This window comes from Lissotriton vulgaris, chromosome 9, assembly GCF_964263255.1.
Source record: "Lissotriton vulgaris chromosome 9, aLisVul1.2, whole genome shotgun sequence".
Taxonomy (NCBI): Eukaryota; Metazoa; Chordata; class Amphibia; order Caudata; family Salamandridae; genus Lissotriton; species Lissotriton vulgaris.
This window is the reverse complement of record NC_141697.1, coordinates 336,019,833-336,047,717: the sequence shown is the minus strand read 5'-3', so window position 1 is coordinate 336,047,717 and position 27,885 is coordinate 336,019,833. Positions and strand designations below refer to the sequence as shown.

At 49.6% G+C, this 27,885-nt stretch overlaps 1 protein-coding gene and 1 non-coding gene across 2 annotated transcripts in view; both read left to right on the top strand.

The window, feature by feature from the left end:
• The first annotated feature begins 275 nt into the window (after positions 1–275).
• LOC147690087 (U6 spliceosomal RNA) lies at positions 276–381 on the top strand. The gene has a single exon (XR_015300196.1). It is a non-coding gene; the product is annotated as a U6 spliceosomal RNA (small nuclear RNA).
• Positions 382–8,217: 7,836 nt separating this feature from the next.
• PSMC1 (proteasome 26S subunit, ATPase 1) overlaps positions 8,218–27,885 on the top strand; it is an 81,225-nt gene continuing 61,557 nt past the window's right edge. The window contains exon 1 of the mRNA XM_086937676.1: positions 8,218–8,271. Within this exon, the coding sequence (XP_086793802.1) occupies positions 8,269–8,271 (3 nt within the window). The 5' untranslated portion in view covers positions 8,218–8,268. The remainder of the gene's footprint in view (positions 8,272–27,885) is intronic.

Sequence of the window (27,885 nt, the reverse complement as noted above, 5' to 3'; positions counted from 1 at the left end):
TCCGCTCTCGGCGTCAGTGTTGAGCCGGCTCTTGTCGGCTGGCCCGCCTCCTTCTGCAGGCCTGATCCTGTGCCCGGCGCTGGGCGCCCTTCTCGCGTTGGCGCGGTCGGCTTGGTGCTGTCCCCGCCTCCGTGGTCCCCTGGCGGGTCTTGGTTTTCCGGTCTGCGGTTCCCTGTGGGCCCGGTGGGCGGCCTTGCGGACCTTCCACGGTCCGGTGTTTAGCTCCGGGGTTGTTTCGCCTTCGCCCACGGACGCTCGGCCGGCCTCCCCCTTGGGTGCTCGCTTCGGCAGCGCTTATACTTTGTTGGTACGTGACAGTGGGGATTTGCTGGGCCCCTGCGCAAGGGTGACGCGCAAATTCGTGAAGCGTTCCATAAGGGTTCTCTCTCTCGTTCTACGAGCTCTTCGGGGGCCGCCCTTTGTGCCCCTGGCCTCGGTGGCTTTGCGGTCCCTCACCTTTTAGGTGGTTTTTTTGCCTGGTGGCAGTGACTGCTGGGCGGAGGGGCATGCGGGGGTCGTGCCTCCGCTCCCCTCCCTTCTTGCGGGAGTTGCCGGACCGTTGTTCCTCCGGCATGTCCCCCGTGTCCTTCCCGGGGTTCCTTCCCTGGGGTCCCGGACTCAGGTGGTATCTTTGCCGCTTCTCCCTGCCGACGAGGTTCCTCCCTTGTCCGTGCTGGTTGTTCGGCGTGCTGTTTTGGCTTCTCTTGGCCGCACGTCTTTCCTTTCCCGGTGGGTTGGCCTGTGTTGTGTCTTTTGGCCCGGTTCGTTCGGGCCACTAGCCCTCTTTCCACCTTGGTTCGCTAGCTTCCACAGGCTGTCATCCTTTCCTACGCTTCGCTGGGTTCGGTGGATCCGGCGGGGGTCCAGGGTCGGTCCACGGGGAGTGGCTCGGTGTCCTGGGCCCCCTTCAGGGTGTCTCCTCTGTGGAGATTTGATGTCGTCCCCCGCCTTGTTCGTGGGTCTCTTTCGGTCCCGGGGGACTTCGCTGGGGCCGTTCGGAGTGCAGGTGCTGCGACTCCTGGTTGGCCTTCTTTTCCTGGAGGTCTTGATTTCAGGTTTCTTGTGATCCCTGTTTTCTTTTCAGTTGTTATACTTCAACCTTGGGTTGGTTTCTCTGCATCACCGTGTGGTGTTGTTGTTATGGTGGTCAATGAAGCCTTGTTGGCTTGGGTATGTGCTCACTATGTAACTCAGGGGGCGAGGAAGACTAACGAGGAGGTAATGCCCCGGTTACTTACCGGTAATCTTCATTACTCCGAGTATAGTCTTCCTCGCCACATGAGTTCCCTCCCCCCCTCCCTGTCTGGCTATCGGCTTCATTGTTTGCTTGGTAGATCAGGCTGATTGGTTGGGCCGGCCCGCCTCTTATAGAGGTCAGGTGGGACTGGTCGGCCATGTTGGGAGGGGGTGGGAGGTGGTTTCTTTTTGCTTTGGAGGGTTCTGTTGTGGAGCCAAAGCTCACTATGTAACTCATGTGGCGAGGAAGACTATACTCGGAGTAATGAAGATTACCGGTAAGTAACCGGGGCATTACAGTCTTCCTTAAGAGCACTAGCTGATTGATAAAGACACTTAAAAGTGGATGTAGGCCGGTGCTAGCCCCTCAGGGTTTAACTTAATCCTATGCTGAACTTGACTAGCATTTCACTGCTGCCCAAAAAGCGACGAGAGGTGGTTGTCATAGTTCAAACTGGAGCTGTGACTTGCGCATAAGAGCTCTCAAAAGTGAAAGCAAGTGGAAAGGGGAAAGCCTAACTTCCTAAGAATTGCACATGTGGGAAAAAACTTTTAAATTGTGTGCGTGTTTCTGCTATGGATGTTTGGAGACAGTGAATGGATAAGGATCTTGCTGCCAGCTATGTCTGTGCTACAACTGCTTAAGTAACTAGTGGTGTCATTTCCTGTCTGGTCAGTGACAGCCTTGGGTGAAATGGGAATGTAAGCTGGTTGCCTTCCTGCAGCTCCTTCTTGTGCAAGGAAATAACACCTGGGACTTGAATGGGCTGGGACAGGAACAGGTGGTGCCTGCTTGAGGCTGCTGCTGCTGTGTCCCACTGTTGTCAACAGACAACAGAGCTTCAGAATGCTCAAGTTTTATATACCATTTTATTTATAAGTCCCTTATTGGAAGAATGTAATTAATCCCACACCTTCTCATGTTGTAATTGTGTATTTTTGTCTTGTTGAGTGGACATTACAATGCTGTTCGTAATTTATGTAGTTTACTATAAATAGACTACATGGCGTTTCCCTGTGCCTCACTTAAGGCTGCTTTCACATTTTGTTTCTCTCAGGCCTTGCCCGTAGGCACTGTGCCACATGGTGATCTCAGTAGGGACCATAACCTGGCATGCTTTGCCGATTCAGCCATCCAAGGATGCTCCTGCCTAACCGGTGTACAGATAACTTATTGTCTGCTTGCTCTGAATACGTATTGTTGCCCTGCACGCATGGTGTCAGCAACAGATACAAATTGGCTCTCTGACGAGTGCACAACATGCGGACCATCGTGTTTCAATAACAGAATACATTCCATGTCTTCTTGTCTTAAAAGGAGCTTTTATTTATCATTGCCCAATCTGTTGTATCAAACATCTTCAGTAAGGTCTGGCTTTTTAGTCACCAGTACTCAAACAAGTTTAAACTACATGTCCCAGAATGCAACTTTATATTGGATAAGACGTCATAACTGGCTCAAAATGTAACACATTATTGGGTTACTTTTAGAAGGCAGTTCATTTGTCTTGACATGACTTAATGCTGCTCAACAGCCATCAGCTCAGGTCACACTACCTGACCTTCACAAGTGTGCACCCGGCTCCCAAACGTAATTGAAAGCATGTAAGTAATCGAATTCAGCAAAGCAACTATATTTGTACTTTATGCTACAAATTATATTTGCATTTTAGTATATTTAAATATGATCAGGTTACAGGGGCACTAGTGCCCTTTCATTTCTGGTGCTTTGCAGCAGTTTTAAGATCATCTTAGTATTTCTCGTTGCTCAAATGGGTGTAATTTCTGATATTTATATATGATTCCCTCGTCGTCATTGCTTGATTTTGCTTGCGAGAAAGTATCACTCATAGTTGTTGAATGTCACTCATAGTTACACTGGAATTATGAATATGTCACACATAAGTAGGGTGACCAGACATCCCGATGGTCCTGGTTTTTGGAGCAGTGTCCCAACACTTTTCTCCAAATTGAAGAAATGTCCCGGTTTTTGGGTAATGCCTGGGGTATTTAAAGAAATGTCTCGGTTTTTAAGGAAGGGTCGGGCGGACCTGAACATCAGTGTTGTGCAGGCTCACATTTCGACAGGCCTGCTGTGCTGCTTCGCCTCATTTAAGCAGCCCAGCAGCAATTAATGAGGTGTGAATAAAGGTCGCAAGCAGAGGCCATAGGGCAAGGCCAGGCCCATCAGAAGCCAGACCCTGGAGCTCTTTGCAGAACGGGCAGTAAAGTAATGTGAATATATATATTTTTTTTTAAAGAACGCATCTGTCAGTGCAGGGGGGGTCTGCACAATAAAGCAATAAAGCATTTTTGCTAAAACCATACCCGTGAGTGCTTTCCGTTTGGAGTGAGAGATGGTTGATTCTGTCAAATGACTAGCGGCTCACTACCGCAGGAGTAAGCACCCAGGACGAGTTGGAGCGGCTGACTGTATATATATATATATATATATATATATATATATATATATATATATATATATATATATATATATATATACACACATATACATATACATATATATACACATATATATATGAATGTATATATTACCTACTGGCGGTCGCCAGTAGGTAGTTATAGTTAGGATTTTTTTCAATGCAAAATCTCAACATTCTATTGGGAATAACTTTGGCGCCGGTTGAGGAATCTGCCTGAAAATTTCCTCGAATTTGCCTCGCGGCGCTCCGGTCCTTCCCTGAAAGTTTGGGGGGGATTCGTCAAGCGGGGGCCGAGATAAAAGGGGGGTCTCAAAACGTGTTTTCCCCATGTTAATTTCCGTAGGGCAGTCGACCTCACTTTTAGCCCGAACGGCTGAATGGATTTCCACCAAACTTGGTAAAATTGTAGGGACTGGTAGCCCGATGTGCCTTTGCTATGTCTCAAGATATATGCTCCAGTGGTTTTTACGAAAATTAACTTTGAAAAAATATATATTGGGCTACATTGGGCTATATATATGTTAGAGCCCCAATGTAGCCCAATGTAGCCCAAAGATGGCCACCAGAGACAAAAAAAAACAAATGTAGCCCAAATATCAGCCAGATGTAGCCCAACTATGGCCCAATGACAGAATGTCCCAGAGTGTTCTAAAGAACAACTAGAGCGCTAACAGTCTTACTTATGACAAAAGTATGGCACACCTGAAGTCATCTTGATTGGAATAAAGTGTTAACACTTAAAACATTTAATTTGCAAAGGAACAAAATGAGGGGGTTCACTTTGCCATAGAAATTATGATTAGTGCTGAAGAAAGAAAAATTAGGGCACATTTTGAGTGACTTCTCAAATCCTCTTATATTTCATTAAAAAAAAATCGATATGCAGTCTCCCAAGATGGCCACCAGAGACAAAAGAGCCCAAATGTAGCCCAAATATCAGCCAGATGTAGCCCAACTATAGCCCAATGACAGAATGTCCCCGAGTGTTCTAAAGAACAACTAGAACGCTAACAGTCTTACTTATGACAAAAGTATGGCACACCTGAAGTCATCTTGATTGGAATAAAGTGGTAACACTTAATACATTTAATTTGAAAAGGAACAAAATGAGGGGTTTCATTTTGCCATAGAAATTTTATATATACATATATATATATATATATATATATATATTCAATGAAAAAACCATAGTTTTCACACCAGTTATAGTTAGGAATTAGCATTTAAAAAACCTATTAAATTCACTGAAAAAAACATAGGTTTCACACCAGTTATAGTTAGGTGGAAATTTTACTCGCATAAAACCATTGAAATTCCCACTTTATAGTTAGTTGGACTCACTATAACTTGCGTGTGCAATGCACTGCTGATGACGTCACATATTACATCACTCATGACATGGTCAGTGACATCACTCATGACAACACTGATATATATATATATATATCTATATATATTTCCCCATGCACGACAACCTCAGCAGCGTAATTAGGAGAGCACTGGCAGGTCCTTATTAAAAGGTATAAATTGGTGCACCCCCGCACTGACAGACGCCCTGAGAACTATTATGACATTTAGTACTATTTCTATGTCTTATGTCTTATTTTTCATTCTGAAAATCTGGTCACCCTAGCAATCTGAAACATAAACAGCTATGGCTAACAAGCAATTGTATTGCCGCAAACGGATATACTTCTATAACTAGCTCACCAAAAAAACCAACCATTTACAATGCAACGGTCTCGCCTTTACAAAAGTTAGAGCTATTGGCATTGTAAATGACAAATTTTTAATTTATGTGTTGGATTTGAAAACAGATAAATAAATGTCATTGTCATTTACAATGCCAATAGCTTAATCTCTCGCAAATGCGACACCTATTGCATTTGCACTCACACACACACACACACAGAGCCACACACACATACACATATATGTGGTGAATGTGGAGGTGGTGGATGTGGTGGTGGTGGATGTGGTGGTGGTGGATGTAGTGGTGGTCGTGGATGTGGTGGATGTGGTGAATGTGGTGGTGGATGTGATGGTGGTGGATGTGGTGGTGGTGGGTGTGGTGGATGTGGTGGTGGATGTGGTGGTGATGGTGGATGTGGTGGTGTATGTGGTGGTGTATGTGGTGGTGTATGTGGTGGTGGATGTGGAGTTGGATGTGGTGGTGGATGTGGTGGTGGTGGATGTGGATTTGTTCGGACTATGGCTGTCTTCAGTGTCCTGCTAACCCAGTCTGCTGTTACACTCTCCCTTAACTGCCACAGTAGGGATTTCTCTTTAAAGCAGGCATCTCCAAGGAGTAGCCTGTGAGCTGCTCAAGGCTCTCCACCGACCTGTGAGGAGCCAGTCTGTGTCCGACTGTCCCAGTCCCAGTGCCAGGAACCCCGACCCAGCAGCTATAACATGGTACGAGTTATATTACACAATAAAACTTGTAGGCTCGGGAAGATGACGTGGTTTGCCCAGGATATCGAGCCCACGCCTACACTAGAACTTGGTTCTCCACTCAGACGTCTGCAGCCCAAGGCCCCCCTGATGTCACATTCTCTCCCCATGGCCGAATTTTCACAAGCGCCCGGTTTTCATACAGTTCTCGAACACCTGTAATGTTATGTCCTGACGAGAATAAGTAAAGGCAGGATTCCATCCACCCTTTGTATAATACATGAAAACAAATATGTTTAAGGAATATGTTTTTGTGCACACGGCGAAGTATGAATTAAGTCATTAAAATGTTACTAAGTGCGATGTTTCCTGTCAGAGTAGGTGTTTCGTTGATGGCAGAACACCGAGCTTCAGATTGGAAAACGTGAATATAAAAGGCAGTTAAATGATGCGTAGCTGCAGCTTCTTTTTGCAGGCTGAACCAGCCAGGGACAATGTCCCGGCTGCAGATGGGATGAGTAGGGAAGCCGCGAGCACACATAACTCTTAACATTCGTTTTCGGCTTCGCTGCCCAGCCACTCATTGAGAGTTTTGCAGGATTTCATTAAAGCACCGACAACGCCTTAGACTACTTCAAAATGTATCCTTGAACTCTCAGTGACAAAGCGTGTTACTCTGTTGTTTTCTATTCTCTAAAATGGAAAAAACAAAAGCTTAGTGAGAGCCTTCGAGAATATGCTCAGGCATGCCTGGGCTTTTTCGGTTCGCCCTAGCGTCAGCAGGCGACGGGTGTGCAAGAATGACACAGCTGAGCCTGTCCAGGGTCTGCCCGTCACTCTCCTCAGAGGCAGGCGGCTGACGAGAGCAGCTTGGAGCAGGCAGCCCGGACATTCCCGGCCAAGTCTGTGCACAATCTGTGCGGTGACCCTACGTCCTACTGCGGCGCGCTGCAAGCCCGGTCTTGTGCCAGGGCAGCCTAGTCTCTCCCCCCCACTACACCCCCACCCCCCACACGCCGTCCTACGTATATAGTTTCTTCAGGCTGCCTGACTCGTGTACGCAACATAAACATCAGCCGCAGCTGTGGAGGTATCATACCAAATGGCGGATGGTATGTATCTACACAAAATGTATTTATTTAATGCGCCTTTTGTAGGTGCCAACACGTGACTCGTTCGGTCACTTCAAGGCGCTACAGAAAACAATTCAAACCATCAACAAAAGTTGACCTGCAAGATGGGCAACAAACATAAAGGAACGTACTTCCTGAGTGTATCCTTACGAAGTGTATAATTATGAACAGCCACACGACGGTACAGGACACGAAGACAACAGCCCCGCACACAGAGACGACAGGAAACAAAGCGCTGCCCACTCCTGCAAAAGGCAGGACGAAAATAACAAAAAGACATGCCGTAAAAAAAAAAATACCGCCCACCGCCGCATGACGTTCTAAAAGGGGCGGAACGCAAAAAATCGCTGGAACGCCCACGAATCTGCTCGGACAATGACTGACACATCTCTGTTCCAAGGGCTAGCCTCCATTTATGGAGCTAGCCAAAGGAACAGAGAGGCAGGTGAAAGCCCCATACTGAAACTCAAAAGATTTCGCCTGCGCGAATACTGCTGCGCAGTGGACGCCAGGCGAAACCTAAAAAATTGGCGAAACGAAAAGTTACCAACACTTAGTCACAAGCAGCATCATGGCGCTCTTCATTGCTTGCACTTTTCTGAAAGCATAAAGTCTAGTTTAAAGAGAACGTTTCTGAGCTAAACACCGCCAAGAGTATTCGAACTTTTTAAAGTGTTGTTTTTTTGTAGGTTTACAGAACGATGGAGGCCATTCCAATCAACTAACAATTGCTGCCTTTGTTCGTAAAATTGTATTCTTTTAAAACATATTTACATTCGTGACCAAACGAAAATGTACCTTAAGGAATAAATTATGAGTAACTAGTCAGATCTTTCCAGCTGTTCAATATGCAATGTCCCAAAGGTAGTATTCATTATTTGTCTGGTGTCTAACGGTGTATACCGCGGCATCATTCGAAGATGGCTGCGCTATTTACCCTCCTTCATTGAAGCCGTCCCTCTTCTCTGTCTATCCTGCAGTGTCACAGCCGCATTGTTGTGGCGTGCTGAAGTGACGGACTTCCGGCGCGCAGAGTCACCGGCCATATAGAAGGGAAAAGGATGGTGAGTGAGCGCTCGGCGTTTTGTAGGTTGTGACTAAGTGATTTGCTTGTGTTATGAAGGTGGCACTGTGCCGGCTAGGATACCGGGAGGGTAACACAGTGTCTGTCGGCAAGTGACCGATTTTAACTTGCTGCCTCCGGTGTAAGAGGTGTAAATTTGGGAGATATGTCAACTCATGCTAGGCCTATGGGTTAGTGCTCCACGTCCTTTCTGCCCAGCACTGGAAAATTAATTTGGTCATCCTCTTCACTTAATTAATTGTCATATCCCGTTTTTCATCTGATGTTTATCTACCACGTTACGATAGCTTTTCCCTCATTCTGTCCCTAACAGGTTCCCTTTCTGCTTCCGCTGAGTGTTTTATACCAATGTCAGATTAGTAAATCCCTGAATTGAACACGAACACCCTCCTGTTCACAGTGAAGTGTATCTGGCTGCCTGTCCATATATCCCCAGTAAACGACCCACTTTTTGAGTTGACCTTTGTCATTAGTGAGTAAAGCTCTCCCTCTATGTAATAACTCCCTTCCTTACTTACTCGTATTGTTCGCTGAAATTGTACAGTAGAGGTGCGTTAAATTTGCCGAGATTACATGAACTGAATTGCAAGAAATTTGATTTAAGGAAGACTTCCAAGTCAGTGTTTGGGAGGGAGGATGGGGAGTGAAACGTAAACAACTATATAGTTACTGCAGATTGGTTTATTGTATTTTGAGGTTAATCGAGTTTTTGCTGACTGAGGTGCCAATTTTCACGGCCAGCTGTACTACAAAACTAGAATTGTTGCTTATTTTACACTTTCTATAAGTGAAGCACATTTGGAGGTCTCATGTTTGAGCACATAATGTATCATTGTTGCATGCTGGGGGGTTGGCACATTGCGCTGTCATCTTGTTGTAGTGACGAGATGAAACCGGTTCTAGCACCCCTTAAAAGTGTCCAGCATTCTCGGATCATGAAACATTTGCTTATCGTCAGCATCCTGTACTTTGAGGTATTAGAAAAGTAAATGTGTTTAAGCTTTTAGGGCCACTAACATCTTTCAAGAATAAAAAGACAATTACGGCTGTAAAAACCATAAATCGTAAAGGCATCTCTGTGGCATGAATAGCCAGCCCCCTGCAGTAATTGTAATCAACTAACATTACTCCCCATATTTGTAATGTGTGTGTATATATATGTATGTGTATATACACACACACACACACACTTTTAGAATGTGTTTACATCTTTAACCACATACACCTGAAATAACCAGCATTTGCAATGCAATAGGTCTCGCCCTTGTTAAAGTTAGTTGTTGACGTTAAAAATTACAATGTTTTTTACTTTTCTTTTTATACCAATAGCAATAGAACTATGCATATATAATTCCTTAACTGCAAATAAACAAACAATAGAATAAACATTGTCATTTTAAATGCCAAGAGCTCTAACTTTAACAAATGCGAGACCAATGGCATTGGAAATGCTTGTTTTTTTTTTTCTTTTCACATTAACCACTGAGAGAGTGAATACATTTAAACCAGCCCAAGGGCAATAACCCCATTTTTTATTGAAAACTGTCAGAGCAATAAAGGCTACATCCGTAAGAAATGCACAAAAAGGTCCGCAATATTAGCTTTTTTCTCGGAGGATGGGGAGTGCTCAAAGCACAATTGTTGCATTGAGCTTTAAAAATCTTTTCACTGTTCCTGTGTCTTTGTACGTGAAAATGCATAGGTTCTAACCTTAGATGCTCAGGCAAAAGATTGTCTAAAATTCGGGAGTAAAAATGTACATCTTTTAAGGTGAGAAAATGTTTTATTCACTTTGAGCTGTAACTAATGAGTGTATTCAGTCAGACGTCTTAGAAAAGCAACTTTTTGCTGTCCTTACTAATTTCACCACGTGACTCGTCCCTCTGACATTCCTACAAACAGTTTACGCCTGTGTCGGAATTTTAGGAGGCATCCGCAGTCATGAATGTGTAGTGAAGATGCTGGCACTGATTTATTGAATTGTGGCAGGTAGACTTTCTGACTGGCTTGCTCCCATGCATTTGTTTTCCTGCACTTGTCTCCTCTGACCTGATTTTTTGAGAGCAGATAACACTCTTGCTCAGTTTTTCCATTCACAGCAGGACGTGTGCCCATCCCAGAAGAGTGTAAATTGATGTATTCGTTAGGACGCTATATTCTTGAATCAGCAGCCTGCTGGTTGGCGAGTCATAAGTGGTTTAACTTGCACTTTGAGTAAATCAAAGAGCTACAATTGTAAAGCAAAACATTACCGGCAAAAGTTTCGAACGAAGTAAAAAAAAAAAAAAAAAAGCATTGCAGTGCAATAGATCTCGCATTTACTCTGGTTTGAATCATTGTAAATGACAATGCCTTTTATTAAGTTTTGTTTTTTAGAACATAAATAAAAGGCATTAGCATTTACAATACGAATAGCTCAAACTCTCGTGAATGCAAGACCTATTGCATTGCAAATGCTTGTTTAGAGCGTTAGCGAAGATGTAGTTTAATGGTCCAAGCGGACGGCTTTGAAGTTGGATAACCAGGTTCGTGTCAGGTGGAAGGCACAAACATCCAGTGATTTCCCACAAATTACTTAATCTCCACATGCCTAAAAATAATTATAAAGGAACGAGTCAGTCTGAAAAGTGTTGCTAAATAAAAGCAGCACCAGGCGGGAAAAAAAGCAGTGTTCATAAAGTAAAAGAAAAGCACTGCGATGGTAACAATACCATACTTAGCCAGTGCTCATCTGCTGAACAATGGAAGTGACGTATCACGGGCTGTACCAGTTATAAGGCAGTAAAGAAGAGCAACGCAAGAGTCTGACCAATGGTGAGGAGCAGGAGGGAATAGAGTAGTATTATTGATGACACCAGGTCTTGCAGACAGCTTAAACCTACAAATGAGATGCATGACCAAATCCTTTGACCTTTTCAATACATCGGTCATAACTGTGTTTCATTATTTACCCTGTAATTTATGTTAATGACCTGCCGACTGCATCACCATTTCAAGATGTCCGCGTTGTTTATTTGCCTTTATTATGAACCTCTCTCTTTTGTGTCTTTGCCAAGTATAGCCGAGAATGCGCACTTCATACTCGAGCCTATGCATTAGTAGAAATGGCATGGCTTTTGTTTTATAGATGGCAGGGCTTTTGTTTTATAGATGGCAGTAGATCAAGGTTTAAGAAACGCAGCTATTTGTCATGTACCACACCCAATGGGCTGGATCATGTGTCGACCCGTCTGGTCCACTGAGTTAGTTAGTATGTGTTCCTGGTTTTTATGTCTGTGTTCTCTTGTGTGTGTCTATTCTATCCAAGAGCCATGCTCAATACCCATTGGTAACTATGCAGCAATGTGGTCCTCTAGAACTGCCCTGTATTTATGGGCCTTCTGGCAGTTCGTGACACACTAGTCCGAGCTTGATTTTCCTTGACCCCAGCCTCTTCCCTTTTGGCAGTTTTGTTCAGTCTGAACCTCGCTGCCACCTCTGACTCTCTTCCTGAACCCCAGCCTCTTCTTCTTTCCCGCCTCACCGACCTGATCTACTTTCCTTGACTAGTTCATCTTCCCCTCTCTCTGGGCCATATGTATGAAGATTCCGATTTGCGAATCGGAATTTGCGATTTTTATCGAATCACAGATTCAGAATCGCAAAAACGGAATGTATCAACATAATCGCAAATATTTAGTGATTCGGAGAAAATCGCTAAATATTTGCGAGAAAGACAATTGCGATTCCTTAAATGTGAAAAATCGCATTATTGCGATTCCTTAACGGGAAAAATCTCAAGATTGCGATTTTTCGGTAATCAGCCAATCGCAATCTTGAAGCAGTTTGATGACATCACCATCCAGGAAGTGACTGACTACCCATGCTGCAACAGTATTGTTTGTCAGAGAGTGGGAGAGTGAGGATTGCTACTGAGGAGCTATGGCTGAGAGTGGGAACAAGGAACTGCCTGCAACCCAGCAGGAGCAGCAGGAAGGAGAAACTTCCAGAAAGAGAAAGATGAAGTTCTCAGAAGCTGAACTTGAAACACTCATTACTGAGATGGTGCCAAACCATGATTTGTTGTTTGGTAAGAGCTCACTCAAGGTGCCGGAGGCAAGGAAAAGACGCATCTGGGCAGGCATACAGGCGAAAGTCAATGCCCTGGGAGTTACACACAGGAGTGTGGAGGTACTGCGCAAGCTCTGGTACGACCTGCGCCAGCGCTCCAAAGAAAAATTGGCATCCAGGCTGGAGCAGTCACAGCTCACCGGAGGAGGGACCTCCAATGTACCTGATTCTACACCACTTGAGGAACTTGTAGAGGGAACACTGGCTCCAGAGAGTGTGGCGGGCGTGTCTGTGCTAGACAGCTCTGACCAACCAGCTACCAGACCAGGTAAGATGCATGCCATCACACCCTAAACCCCCCCCCCCCCCCCCCCCCCCCAAGCAACCTGGGGTTTAGGGGAACCACATGTCACGCTAGAGCAAGTACACAGGCAGTCACAGCAATGCATTGTGGGAGATGTAGTCACATGAAAATTAAATATTGTGAGAAGCAGCCCGCTAGGCAATTTTCACATATGCAGGTCAGGAAAGGGGAATAACAAAAGTAAAGTAAGGCTAAACTGTGGAATTTTTTATTTTCACATTGGAAATTAGTAAATTAAATTAATGTGTGCTGTTCTATCCACAGCACCTGCAACTAATAATAATAACAATAATAATAATAAAGACATTTATAGAGCGCCTGGTTAAACCATCCTGGCGTGTCCCCGCGCTGTGGGGAAGAAACTAGCCCGGCGGGCAAGAAGAGCCACATCCCCGCTAATCGTAGCCACTAGTTGGCGAACAAGCCCACAGCCAGTGGAAGAGAGACAGAAAATCCAGACTCTGGAGACGCAGGAGCAGGAAACAGATGGGGAGGACAGCCCTGTCATTCCACCAAAGAGACCCAGGAGGAGGATTGTGAGGCCATTGGCAGTCATGGAGGACGATGATGAGGACAAAAATAACAATGTGCAGTCTGATGCCATAGGTTTGCAGCAGGAGTCAAGGTCACAGCACAGCCAAGGTCCACAGGCAGGCGTAGACCCCGCACGGCCAACAGCTCCGTTGATCAGCAGGAAGACTCGGTTTTCGCAGGGCTGGAATTGAATATGCTCCAGGTGCAGCGCCTACAAGCCAAACACATGAAGGCGTTACAGCGTGAAATGAGGGCAGGGCTCAGAGGCATAGGGGAAGAATTGAGGGGTGCTGTGCAAGTGCTTCGTGAGGAGTTGCGTGCCGAACGCGCTGCTAGGCGCTGAGAGCTGGTCCGCATGGACCGGTACACGCGCGCAATCAACCGCCTGGCCTCATCAACCAATATTCTGTCCAGGCGCACCATTGCAACACAGCGTGAGTTCTCACACGGCATACAGGACATCGCCACTGTCGTTGTGCAGTCCACATCTGCTGTGGATGAACTGCATGCCCTACATACCACAGGCCCTGGTGTATTAACTCCAAGTGAGGAGTACTCCCAGTCAGTGCGTAGCTCCACCACCCACCGTAGAGAGGCGCCACAGTGGCAGGAGCAGCAGGCCTGCTACACACCATTAGAATGTGCAGCCAAATGACAATGATTAGCAGGGGCCACATATGGACAACTACAGTTTTGACTTTGCGGACACTCCACTTACTTAGTTGCACTGTGAATAAAACGTGCATTACATTGGGAGTCATGTACCTGCCTGTAAGGATGTGTGGCATTGTTGCTGTAGCTATTAAAACACAGTTGCAAAGATTGAAGTTGTGATTGTGTGATTATTGCTCACCTAGAAGTAGTTGCGCGTAATCTCATCACGCCTCTGGCGCCCAGCTGCAGCACCAGCTACGCCAGCTGCCATGTGTCCAGGTCCCTCCACGTCAGAGGATTCAGATTCGCTCAACTCCACTGGTGTGCCTTTCCTGGTAGCGATATTGTGCAGCATGGCACATGCTACGACAATTTTGCAGCAAGTTTCGGGGCTGTTTTGGAATGCTCCTCCACTTTTGTGGATGCACCAGAATCTGCTCTTCAATATGCCAAAGGTTGTCTCAATGACGCCTCTTGTTGAAATGTGTGCCCGGTTGTAGCGCCGCTCCCCAGCATTAGCAGGATTGAGGTAGGGTGTCATTATGAAATCACGGACTGCATAAGCACTGTCACCTGTGGTTGGAAATGTAAACGGTTAGTCACTGGAATGCACATGCTAGTCAGTTGCAATGTGCCCTATGAATGTGAGCATTTACCTAGTAGGTATCCCTTGCCAAAATCACCTCTTGAGAGTCTACGGTATAGCCCACTTTGACGGAAGATAAACGCGTCATGTGTGCTTCCCGGATACTTTGCCACTATGTCAGTGATGATGTTTTTGGCTTGTAAGTACAGCTCCCAACTTGTTTGTGGGCTGGAAGAAACTGTGGGCCAGTCACTGGGCCATTTTATTCACACTCCTCAGGGAGAAGCCTTAAACTCTATTTTTGTAGGAAATTACCTATGTTTTTTAAATAATTATGTCTGCCATTCTTCATCTGAGTGCCCTACCTATGTTGGCGGTGGCAGGGCCAATTCCATCGACTTTATGCTAATGTCAAGGAATTTTACTACTCTTGACCAGGATTTCATGGTTAAGCCTAATTGTGAAAGTGATTGTTAGATCTGGGGGTCTCTAGTTGGCAATGGTATTCACCTTTGTCCAAATAGGGACCCTTACTTCTAAGTCAGGATAAGGGGATTACACTCCTAAATAACCCCTGCTCACCCCCTTGGTAGCTTGGCACGAGCAGACAGGCTTATCTCCGAGGCAGTGTGTTAAGCATTTGTAAATATACACAGTAATACAGTGAAAACACTACAGATGGACACAACACAGGTTTTATAAAAATAAGTATTCTTTATATAGACTTAACATAAGACCACAAACGACTAAAATCCACAATACTGTACTTAAGGTTGACTTAAAGATGATAAAAGTTGCTTAGTTCAAGTTGATGATAAATGCGACACAGTTCTCAGCAAAGTACCTGGATGCGTAACGCAAAATGAACAAAAGGCTCGCAAAGTGAGATGCGTCTGTTCCGTGCTCCGGGGGAGATGATGCGTCGCGCCTCAATGCTTGTGCAGAGTAGGGGATGCATCGAGATCCGTACCGGTGCGGGGATGATGCGTAGGTTCTCGGCTTGCGGCCCGGTTGCGATGCGCAAGATGGCGCCTCGATGCGATGATCCTAATGCGATGCTAGAAGATGGCATCCTTGATGCGATGACGATGTGTTCACGCCCTGGCAGCCTTGCGGCGACTATGTTCTTTGGAGCCGCGACAGGCCCTGCGACACGCTTCTCTGGTGATGCAATGGCGATCCTCTCTGGCGTCATGCTTTTCCGGTGATACGACAGCAGGCAGCTTTAACGAAGACACGCTTCCTGGGAGATGCGGCAGCGGCACGACTCTCCGGCGTTGCGACAATTTCAGCTGCAGCGGCGTTGCGCTTCTTCTCAATGTGTCGTGCTTCCTGCTCCCAGCGACACGCAGGCTTTGGCAAACAGAATTCCCAGCAAGGAAACTCTGAGGGGAGCTGGAGATGAAGTCTTTTGTCCCTGAGTCTTCAGCAGGAGGCAAGCACAAGTTCAAGCCCTTGGAGAATATTCTGTAAGATGATGAAAGTCCTTAAAAAGTTCCTTCTCCTTTCCTTGGCCATGAAGAAACCACTGCAGGCCAACCCATCAAACAGCACACTGGCAGAGGGGCAGTCCAAACTCCTGCAGCTTCCTTCGTTCTTCTCCTTGGCAAAAGGTTTCTTGTTCCAGAAGTGATCTAAAGTTCTTGGGACTGGGTTCCAATTTTTATACCCCAAAATCCTTTGTTTTTTGAAGGCAGAGAGGCCTCTGCCATGTCCAAACCAGTTCCTGAGCACTTTGTTTACATGACTCCTTCCTTCCTTTCACAGTGCAGGGCAGAGACATCACACACCACAGGAGGTGGAGCCAGCTTTGTAGAGGGAAGGCCCAGCCCTTTTCAGGTCCCAGGTGCAACTCCTTCCTCCCATCTAGATGCAGATCTCTCTATTCACCACTGGGCTGCCCCAGCATGTCTCCTGTGATCCCCCAGCCCTGTCACTCAAAACTCCAGACAAGGATTACACAGTGGTATTTTCAAACACAGAATGATAAAATCAACTTTAGTAAAAGATGTATTTTATCATTCTGAGTTCAGGCATACTAAATTCGAATTTCTACCATGTTCCCTGAGTCAGTTAGGATTATACGATGTGAAAATCTAACTGCCCATTCTGGCATATGGAGAACAGAGAGCCATCACAATTAGGACATGCTACACACACCAGGGCATGTCCTACCTTATACTTACAATGCACCCTGCTCTTGGGCCTACCATAGGGGTGTCTGATATGAAGGGAAGGTTTAGGGACTGGCAAATGGGTGCACTTGCCAAATCGACATGGCAGTCAGACTGCACACAGGCCGTGCAATGGCAGGCCTGAGACACACTTTACAAGTTGCTTCTGTGGGTGGCACAACCAGTGCTGCAATCCCACCAGCAGCATTTGATTTACAAGCCCTGGGCACATATGGTGCACTGTACTAGGGTCTGACAAGTAAATCAAATAACCCAATCATGGAGTCCCTAATCAATACATCAATTTAACATATGGAGCACTTGAACTGTAGCACCGAATAGTAGTGGCACAGTGCCTAAAGCTTATAACCAGCAAAAACATATCAAAAACAGAGGAGGCAATCCGTCAAAATGGAAGGGAGACTAAGGCCAATGATGCCAGGTCTAACTTTGATCATAATCCTCTCATTGTCTCCCTCAATTTAAAGATTCAGGTGGGGGACAGTGATGAACGTCCGATCAAATATCACTCAAATAAAGAAGTCAGATTAAATTGGGGACTGGTTAACCCCTCTAAATTGGAGGAAGATACCATCAAAGGAAATTATTATTTAATAGTTGATTGATTGCAGTTAGACTCCTCCCCTATGGAACTTGTTCTGGAGTTTCAGTTACTTTCTCTAGACATAGCCAAGAGGCTGACCAGGAATGCCCCTCAAAAGCAACCCCTAGAGGCTCGTTGGTTTAACACTGAGGGCTCCAGGGCCCATAAGGAATTAAAGAGAGCCCTTTGTGCCACTCCCCATGATAGAGAGCTAATCAAATCCAGAAGATATAAATATAAAAATGTGATTGAAAATAGAAAGGCGTAATTGAGGTGGATGGCATGGGAAGCTCTGACAAGAGCAGGATCCCTAAAAAACTCCAAACAATTCGGGGAAATTAGTAATCGTCCGTTTTTCACCAAAGACGCTAGACAGATGGACTCGCTGATCTTGGGGGTAGCATGGGAAGCTCACTTCTCTGGCATTTTTAACCCTCTACACAAGACAATAGAGGAGGACTCAAGGGATATGCCCGTTGACATGAAAGCCACCAACTCAGTTCGTGTATCACAGTTGCTGAGGTGGAGGAGGCCTTAGCACAGGGTATCTGTCTGAAAGCCCCAGGCCCAGATGGGGTGCTCCTTGATCTAAATCAAACCCTAATCTATTGCCACCTCTTTTGACAAATGTTTGTTAAAGCAGCTATTATTGGTCCTTTGCCTGCGACTTGGAAGGAGGTAGGAGTGGTCCCAGTTTTTAACAAGCATTTACAATGCAATAGGTCTCGCAGCATTAAAGTTTGAGTTATTGGCATTGTGTATGACAATGCCAATAGTTATAACTTTTGCAAATGTGACACCTATAGCATTTGTAACGCAATATGTGTTGTACTTACGTGACTTAGATTTATTGATATTACCAATAATAATGGCTGTTAATATTTTTAATAATTAATACTTAAATAGAAGTTATTACAATTGAGTCGGTGGAAAGGTGAAGTGGGTCGTGTCCCCGAGTGATGTTGTGGTGTAAATGACAATGCCTTAACAATGTCTTCACTGGGGCTTAATGCAGCGTGCCTTCACACATAAGAGGCAGTGTTTGTTTCTTCAGTAATGAACCATTACCTCAGAAGCTACTGCGGTTTCTGTGCACACCTTAGGGACAGGGAGCTCGAACCAGGGCCTACTGCAGCTTACCCAACTCCTGACAATGGCCCAGACACCCCTCCCTCTGCACTTCCTCATTCCCCTGCAGCCACGAACTTCTCTGCCAATTGGGGGACACCAGAGTCGCCGTTCTTTGGCTTTCTGTTTTCAAAATAGTCAGACAGACTGTCTTCATCAGTCCTGGTGCACTATCGCCAGCTCAGCCCGGCATGCACACACACATACAGACCCCCCCGCCACCGCTCATACACTCACTCCCCCCCCCCCCCCCCCGCCGCATACACACGAGCGCACCCTCCAGCACAATGGCATTTTCGTTGCACCACTGAGACCGCCTCCCCGGGCGCTTCCTAGCTGGAGCATAACTTTAATTACCGTGTTTGCATCCTTTCACCTCCTCGTCTGCTGACCCTTGGATCCCAGGGCCAGCCAGGGTGCTCTAAGTGCTGGTCGAGGTATGCAAGCCTCCTCTCCCCAGCGCGCGCGCCACCTACGGCGCCTCCTCTCCCCAGCGCGCACGCCACCTGCGGCGCCTTCTCTCACCTGCGCGCGCGTGATCTCCTTAAGTTTCGGTTTCTTAAGTTTCGGGCTCGTTGTAAGCGATGCTCAGGGCCGTCGTCAACGTGGATGTGGTTATCTCTCCCTCCCATCCTCAGGACACCTTCCTTCCACATATGGAGTGCGGCACGGTGACTCTGATCGGGGCGACCACGGAAAACCCTTCCTTCCAGGTCAACATCACCTGGCACCGGCTCACCAGCGCGATCGTGGAGGTGATGGGGGCTATTCTGATGAGAGCTGTTCACTCCTGGGGATCCGAGTTCTGGAACAAGACGGGCTCGGTGACGCGGAGGACGGCGGCAGCGGCGATGAGTAAGTGATACACGCTGAGCAGCGGTGGCAAGTTGACAAAGGGAGGTGAGGGGTGGAGGGCGCTGCCTGACACAGTTGTCGAAACGGCAAGTACACATACCCGGGGGCTTAGGAAAGTTTTACAGCTATCTGTTTTAGACCTGACACAATGTGACCACACATGGGTCCATCTGGCTCCGCTTCACTGACTGCCAGTACAAGCATTCCTAATTTGGGAATTGCCTTCCTCGGACTCACCCAGATTTTATTTTATGTCCAGCTCTGTTTGGTATACATGGGTCAGAACTTATTTTTGAAGAGGTAATTCATTATTTATTTAATTTCCCCACCCCAAGCCGGCCCTACGCCCGCACTTTTCCACTTTGACCACATCGGTCCCCCATCTGCACCCGCTGATTCACCTACCGAGTCTTTCCACTGTAACTCCCCCCTGCTGCCCACCCTCCTTCTCTGCACTCCTCCTCGCTTTGTGTGCCTCCACCCACCTCTTCTCAAGAGGAGCCCCCATGCAGGAGGGGGAGGGGAGCTAGGGACCCAGCATCGGCCTCAAACAGCGAAGAGCAGATGTAAAGTGCTTCCCTGCCCCCTTTTTCCCAACCACGCCCCAGCCTGGCCCAGCTGCTTCTTTTGAGGCCACTGATGAAGTGTGTTTGCGTAGGGGGGGGGGGGGGTGAAGGTGAGGGTTTTCCCACCCCTGCCAGTCTGCATTGTGTCAGCATTCAAACCTGTGACCCACAGGTTACCCAAACAAACCCAGCAGTGGCCGCATCGATTCATTGAGCAAAAACTCAAGCACGGGAACCTGTGATCTGCGGGCCATGCGGCCCTCTTGCCTGCAGGTGCATTAGCCACCCGAGCAGGCCCAGACTCGGAGCCTGTGATTTACAGGACCTATCCTAGGGACGTTCAGCCCAATCCGCGGTCAGTGGCTTTAAGAGCATATTTTACCCGGCTGAAAAAGTATTTAGTCAGAAAACTGTATAGGCCGTGACCAAGGCCTCCGAGTTGCTCAGAGCGCCACACATTTATGCATGTTACAATTGAGTGTATACAGTGGCTCTGATGTATAAGAAAGTATGGTGACTTTGATCCTGAGCTGTGGTGCGCTGTAGAGCGTGGGGCGCTGTGGTGCGCTGTAGAGCGTGGGGCGCTGTGGTGCGCTGTAGAGCGTGGGGCGCTGTGGTGCGCTGTAGAGCGTGGGGCGCTGTGGTGCGCTGTAGAGCGTGGGGCGCTGTAGAGTGCAGGGCGCTGTCGAGCGCGGGGCGCTGTAGAGTGCATGGCGCTGCGGGGCGCTGTACAGTGCGGGGCGCTGTAGAGCGCGGGGCCCCGTAGAGTGCAGGGCGCTGCGGGGCGCTGTAGAGCGCGGTGCGCTGTAGAGCGCGGGGCGCTGTGGTGCGCTGTAGAGCGTGGGGCGCTGTGGTGCGCTGTAGAGCGTGGGGCGCTGTGGTGCGCTGTAGAGCGTGGGGCGCTGTGGTGCGCTGTAGAGCGTGGGGCGCTGTGGTGCGCTGTAGAGCGTGGGGCGCTGTGGTGCGCTGTAGAGCGTGGGGCGCTGTAGAGTGCAGGGTGCTGCGGGGCGCTGTAGAGTGCAGGGCGCTGCGGGGCGCTGTAGAGTGCAGGGTGCTGCGGGGCGCTGTAGAGTGCAGGGCGCTGCGGGGCGCTGTAGAGTGCAGGGTGCTGCGGGGCGCTGTAGAGCGCGAGGCACTGTAGAGCGTGGGTGCTGTAGAGTGCAAGGTGCTGCGGGGCGCTGTAGAGCGCGGTGCGCTGTAGAGTGTGGGGCGCTGATGAGTGCAGGGTGCTGCGGGGCGCTGTAGAGTGCGGGGCGCTGCGGGGCGCTGTAGAGTGCAGGGCGCTGCGGTGCGCTGTAGAGTGCGGTGTGCTGTAGAGTGCGGTGCACTGTAGAGTGCAGGTTGCTGCGGGGCGCTGTAGAGTGCGGGGGGCTGTAGAGCACGGGCGCTGTAGAGTGCAGGGCACAGCGGGGCGCTGTAGAGTGCAGGGTGCTGCGGGGCGCTGTAGAGCGCGAGGCACTGTAGAGCGCGGGCGCCGTAGAGTGCAAGGCGCTGCGGGGCGCTGTAGAGCGTGGGGCGCTGTAGAGTGCAGGGTGCTGCGGGGCGCTGTAGAGTGTGGGGCGCTGTAGAGTGCGGGGCGCTGTAGAGTGCGGGGCGCTGTAGAGTGTGGGGCGCTGCGGTGCGCTGTAGAGTGCGGTGCGCTGTAGAGTGCAGGGTGCTGCGGGGCGCTGTAGAGTGCGGGGCGCTGCGGTGCCCTGCAGAGCGCGGTGCGCTGTAGAGTGCAGGGCGCTGCAGGGCGCTGTAGAGTGCGAGGCGCTGTAGAGTGCGGGGCGCTGCGGGGCGCTGTAGAGTGCGATACCTTTCAGTTGTTTGAGCTTTTATTTTGTGTTTCTTTATGTATTTTGCAGCCGTGAAAGCGTAAACTGCAACACATAAAGAGAATGATAACTTAACATTTTTTGTTCAGAAGAATTGTAGTTATTTTTAAAGGCTATTTAAAACACACCTAATGTTCTAAGTCCTTTTAAAGAAAAATTAATAATGTCTGAGTTACATGTACGCAGTTTAAAAACGCTTTGTTTGTGCTAAAATGGCTTTTATGTTATAAGAAAGTTTCTACGAATATATAGCATCTAAATGGGCAAATGTTGTCGTTTGAAACAGTTTCGTGTGTCCAAATTGAAGCCAGCTGTCCATGCATGATTGAAAATTAAACTGAATGTGTAAGCACGGCTAAGAACGAAACTAAATGTCTAAGCAAAAACATATTTTGCAACAACAGGGAAGTGCCATCTCGATGTAAATAGCTGTATGCCTTACAATTGTTTAAGCATTTGCCCTTCATTGAAGCTATATGTGCCTTACTTAACAAACGTATTGTTGTTTTAGAAAGCTTTTTTATTGTCTCAAGGATTAGCTTGTAGTATGGTGTATGCTGTAATAGAATGGTATGTGTTGTAGTGGATGTCTGCTGTTGAGTTGTATGTAATAGGGCGATATGTATTGTTAAGGGCAAAGTACATAGTAGTGTAAACTGCAGACTGGTATTGAATGCAAAATGCACATTGTTGTTAAGTGCAGAGAGCAGTTTGCTGCTAAGTGCAGGGCGCAGATTGTTTCTGAGTGCAAAGTGCAAATTGTTAATGAGTGCAGGGTGCAGATCGCTATTAAGTGTACAATGTTAAATGCACAGTGCATATTGTTGTTAAGCGCAGACAGCAGATTGTTACTGAATGCAAGGTGCAAATTGCCACTGAACACAAAGTGCAGATTGTTGCTGAGTGCAGAGTGCTACAGCGCAACGCTCCACTCTACAGCACAGCGCTCCACTCTACAGCGCAGCGCTCCAGTCTACAGCGCAACACTACACAACGCAGCATTCTGCTCTGCAGCGCAGCGCTCCACTCTACAGTGCAGCATTCACTCTACAGTGCAGCATTCACTCTACAGCGCAGCGCTCCACTCTACAGCACTCCACTCTACAGCGCAGCGCTCCACTCTACAGCACAGTGCTCCACTCTACAGCACAGTGCTCCACTTCACAGCGCAGCGCTCCACTCTACAACGCAGCAGTCCACTCTACAGCGCAGAACTTCCCAGTATAGCACTCCACTCTACAGCGCAACGCTCCACTCTACAGAGCAGCGCACCACTCTACAGCGCAGCGCTCCACTCTACAACGCAACACTACACAACGCAGCATTCTGCTGTACAGCCCAGCGCTCCACTCTACAGCGCAGCATTCACTCTACAGTGCAGCATTCACTCTACAGCGTAGCGCTCCACTCTACAGCGCAGCATTCACTCTACAGTGCAGCATTCACTCTACAGCGCAACGCTCCACTCTACAGCGCAGCATTACAAAACGCAGCACCCCAGTCTACAGTGTAGCAATTCATAGCCCAGCACTCCACTCTACAGCGCAGCACTATACAATGCAGCACTCCACTCTACAGTACAGTGCTCCACTCTACAGCGAACTGCTCCACTCTACATTGCAATGCTCCACTGTACAGCGCAGCGCTCCACTCTACAGCGCAGCACTACACAACACTCCACTTTACAGCGCAGACATTCCCAATTTAGCATACCACTGTACAGCGCAGCGTTCCAGTCCGCAGCACAGCGCGCCACTCTACAGCGCAGCGCGCCACAGCGCAATGCTCCACTCTACAGCGCAGCACTACACAACACAACACTCCACTTTACAGCGCAGACCTTCCCAATTTAGCACACCACTGTACAGCGCAGCATTCCACTCTACAGAGCAGCACTCACTATACAGTGCAGCACTCTACAGTGCAACACTCCACTCTACAGCGCAACACTCCACTCTACAACGCAACACTCCACTCTACAACGCAGCAGTCCACTCAACAGCACAGAACTTCCCAGTATAGCACTCCACTCTACAGTGCAGCGCTCCACTCTACAGCGCAGCGCACCACTCTATAGCGCAGCGCTCCACTCTACAGCGCAACGCTCCACTCTACAGCGCAACGCTCCACTCTGCAGTGCAGCACTACACAACGCAGCACTCCACTCTACAGCACAGAACTCCCCAGTATAGCACTCTACTATACAGCGCAGCACTCCACTCTACAGCGCAGCACTCCACTCTACAGCGCTCCACTTTACAGCGCAGCGCTCCACTCTACAGCGCAGCGCTCCACTTTACAGCGCAGCGCTCCACTCTACAGCGCAGCGCTCCACTCTACAGCGCAGCGCTCCACTCTACAGCGCAGCGCTCCACTCTACAGCGCAGCGCTCCACTCTACAGCGCAGCGCTCCACTCTACAGCGCAACACTAGACAACGCAGCATTCAGCTGTACAGCGCAGCGCTCCACTCTACAGTGCAGCATTCACTCTACAGTGCAGCATTCACTCTACAGCGCAGCGCTCCACTCTACAGCGCAGCGCTCCACTCTACAGCGCAGCGCTCCACTCTACAGCGCAGCGCTCCACTCTACAGCGCTCCACTCTACAGCGCAGCGCTCCACTCTACAGCGCAACGCTCCACTCTACAGCGCAACGCTCCACTCTACAGCGCAACGCTCCACTCTACAGCGCAACGCTCCACTCTACACCGCAACGCTCCACTCTACAGCGCAGCGCTCCACTCTACAGCGCAGCGCTCCACTCTACAGCGCAGCGCTCCACTCTATAGAGCAGCACTCACTATACAGCGCAGTGCTCCACTCTACAGCGCAGTGGTCCAGTCTGCAGCGCGCCACTCTCCAGCGCAGCGCGCCACTCTCCAGCGCAACGCTCCAATCTACAGCGCAACGCTCCACTCTACAGCGCAACGCTCCACTCTACAGCGCAACGCTCCACTCTACAGCGCAACGCTCCACTCTACAGCGCAGCGCTCCACTCTACAGCACAACGCTCCACTCTACAGCGCAACACTACACAACGCAGCATTCTGCTCTACAGCGCAGCGCTCCACTCTACAGCGCAGCATTCACTCTACAGTGCAGCATTCACTCTACAGCGCAGCGCTCCACTCTACAGCACAGCACTCCACTCTACAGCTCAGCGCTCCACTCTACAGCTCAGCGCTCCACTCTACAGCTCAGCGCTCCACTCTACAGCGCAGCGCTCCACTCTACAGCGCAGCGCTCCACTCTATAGCGCTCCACTCCACAGCGCAGCGCTCCACTCTACAGCGCAGCACGCCGCTCTACAGCGCAACACTCCACTCTACAGCGCAACACTAAACGCAGCATTCTGCTGTACAGCGCAGCGCTCCACTCTACAGTGCAGCATTCACTCTACAGCGCAGCGCTCCACTCTACAGCGCAGCGCTCCACTCTACAGCGCAGCGCTCCACTCTACAGCGCAGCGCTCCGCTCTACAGCGCAGCGCTCCGCTCTACAGCGCAGCGCTCCGCTCTACAGCGCAGCGCTCCGCTCTACAGCGCAGCGCTCCGCTCTACAGCGCAGCGCTCCGCTCTACAGCGCAGCGCTCCACTCTACAGCGCAGCGCTCCACTCTACAGCGCAGCGCTCCACTCTACAGCGCAGCACTACACAACACAACACTCCACTTTATAGCGCAGACCTTCCCAATTTAGCACACCACTGTACAGCGCAGCATTCCACTCTATAGAGCAGCACTCACTATACAGCGCAGTGCTCCACTCTACAGCGCAGCGGTCCAGTCTGCAGCGCGCCACTCTACAGCGCAGCGCGCCACTCTCCAGCGCAACGCTCCAATCTACAGCGCAACGCTCCACTCTACAGCACAGTGCTCCACTCTACAGCGCAGCGCTCCACTCTACAGCACAACGCTCCGCTCTACAGCGCAGCAGTCCGCTCTACAGCGCAGCGCTCCGCTCTACAGCGCAACGCTCCACTCTACAGCGCAACGCTCCACTCTACAGCGCAGCGCTCCACTCTACAGTGCTCCACTCTACAGCGCAGCACTACACAACACAACACTCCACTTTATAGCGCAGACCTTCCCAATTTAGCACACCACTGTACAGCGCAGCATTCCACTCTATAGAGCAGCACTCACTATACAGCGCAGTGCTCCACTCTACAGCGCAGTGGTCCAGTCTGCAGCGCGCCACTCTACAGCGCAGCGCGCCACTCTCCAGCGCAACGCTCCAATCTACAGCGCAACGCTCCACTCTACAGCACAACGCTCCACTCTACAGCGCAGCGCTCCACTCTACAGCACAACGCTCCACTCTACAGCGCAACACTACACAACGCAGCATTCTGCTCTACAGCGCAGCGCTCCACTCTACAGTGCAGCATTCACTCTACAGTGCAGCATTCACTCTACAGTGCAGCATTCACTCTACAGCGCAGCGCTCCACTCTACAGCGCTCCACTCTACAGCGCAGCGCTCCACTCTACAGCGCAGCGCTCCACTCTACAGCGCAGCGCTCCACTCTACAGCGCAGCGCTCCACTCTACAGCGCAGCGCTCCACTCTACAGCGCAGCGCTCCACTCTACAGCGCAGCGCTCCACTCTACAGCGCAGCGCTCCACTCTACAGCGCTCCACTCCACAGTGCAGCGCTCCACTCTACAGCGCAGCACGCTGCGCTACAGCGCAACACTCCACTTTACAGCGCAACACTCCACTTTACAGCGCAACACTCCACTTTACAGCGCAACACTCCACTCTACAGCGCAACACTCCACTCTACAGCGCAGCGTTCCAGTCTGCAGCACAGCGTGCCACTCTACAGCGCACCACAGCGCAGTGCTCCACTCTACAGCGCAGCACTACACAACACAACACTCCACTTTACAGCGCAGACCTTCCCCATTTAGCACGCCACTGTACAGCGCAGCATTCCACTCTAGAGAGCAGCACTCCACTCTACAGAGCAGCCCTCCACTCTACAGCGCAACACTCCACTCTACAGCGCAACGCTCCACTCTACAGCGCAACGCTCCACTCTACAGCGCAACGCTCCACTCTACAGCGCAACGCTCCACTCTACAGCGCAACGCTCCACTCCACAGTGCAGCGCTCCACTCTACAGTGCAGCGCTCCACTCTACAGCGCAGCGCTCCACTCTACAGCGCAGCGCTCCACTCTACAGCGCAGCGCTCCACTCTACAGCGCAGCGCTCCACTCTACAGCGCAGCGCTCCACTCTACAGCGCAGCGCTCCACTCTACAGCGCAGCACTCCACTCTACAGCGCAACACTACACAACGCAGTATTCTGCTTTACAGCGCAGCGCTCCACTCTACAGTGCAGCATTCACTCTACAGCGCAGCGCTCCACTCTACAGCGCTCCACTCTACAGCGCAGCGCTCCACTCTACAGCGCAGCGCTCCACTCTACAGCGCAGCGCTCCTCTCTACAGTGCAGTGCTCCACTCTATAGCGCTCCACTCCACAGCGCTCCTCTACAGTGCAGCACGCCGCTCTACAGCACTCCACTCTACAGCGCAACACTCCACTCTACAGCGCAACACTCCACTCTACAGCGCAGCTTTCCAGTCTGCAGCACAGCGCGCCACTCTACAGCGCAGCGCGCCACAGCGCAGTGCTCCACTCTACAGCGCAGCACTACACAACACAACACTCCACTTTACAGCGCAGACCTTCCCAATTTAGCACACCACTGTACAGCGCAGCATTCCACTCTACAGAGCAGCACTCACTCTACAGCGCAGCGCGCCACTCTACAGCGCAACACTCCACTCTACAGCGCAACACTCCACTCTACAGCGCAACGCTCCACTCTACAGCGCAACGCTCCACTCTACAGCGCAGCGCTCGAATCTACAGCGCAGCGCTCCTCTCTACAGTGCAGTGCTCCACTCTATAGCGCTCCACTCCACAGCGCTCCTCTACAGTGCAGCACGCCGCTCTACAGCACAACACTCCACTCTACAGCGCAACACTCCACTCTACAGCGCAACACTCCACTCTACAGCGCAGCTTTCCAGTCTGCAGCACAGCGCGCCACTCTACAGCGCAGCGCGCCACAGTGCAGTGCTCCACTCTACAGCGCAGCACTACACAACACTCCACTTTACAGCGCAGACCTTCCCAATTTAGCACACCACTGTACAGCGCAGCATTCCACTCTACAGAGCAGCACTCACTCTACAGCGCAGCGCGCCACTCTACAGCGCAACACTCCACTCTACAGCGCAGCGCTCC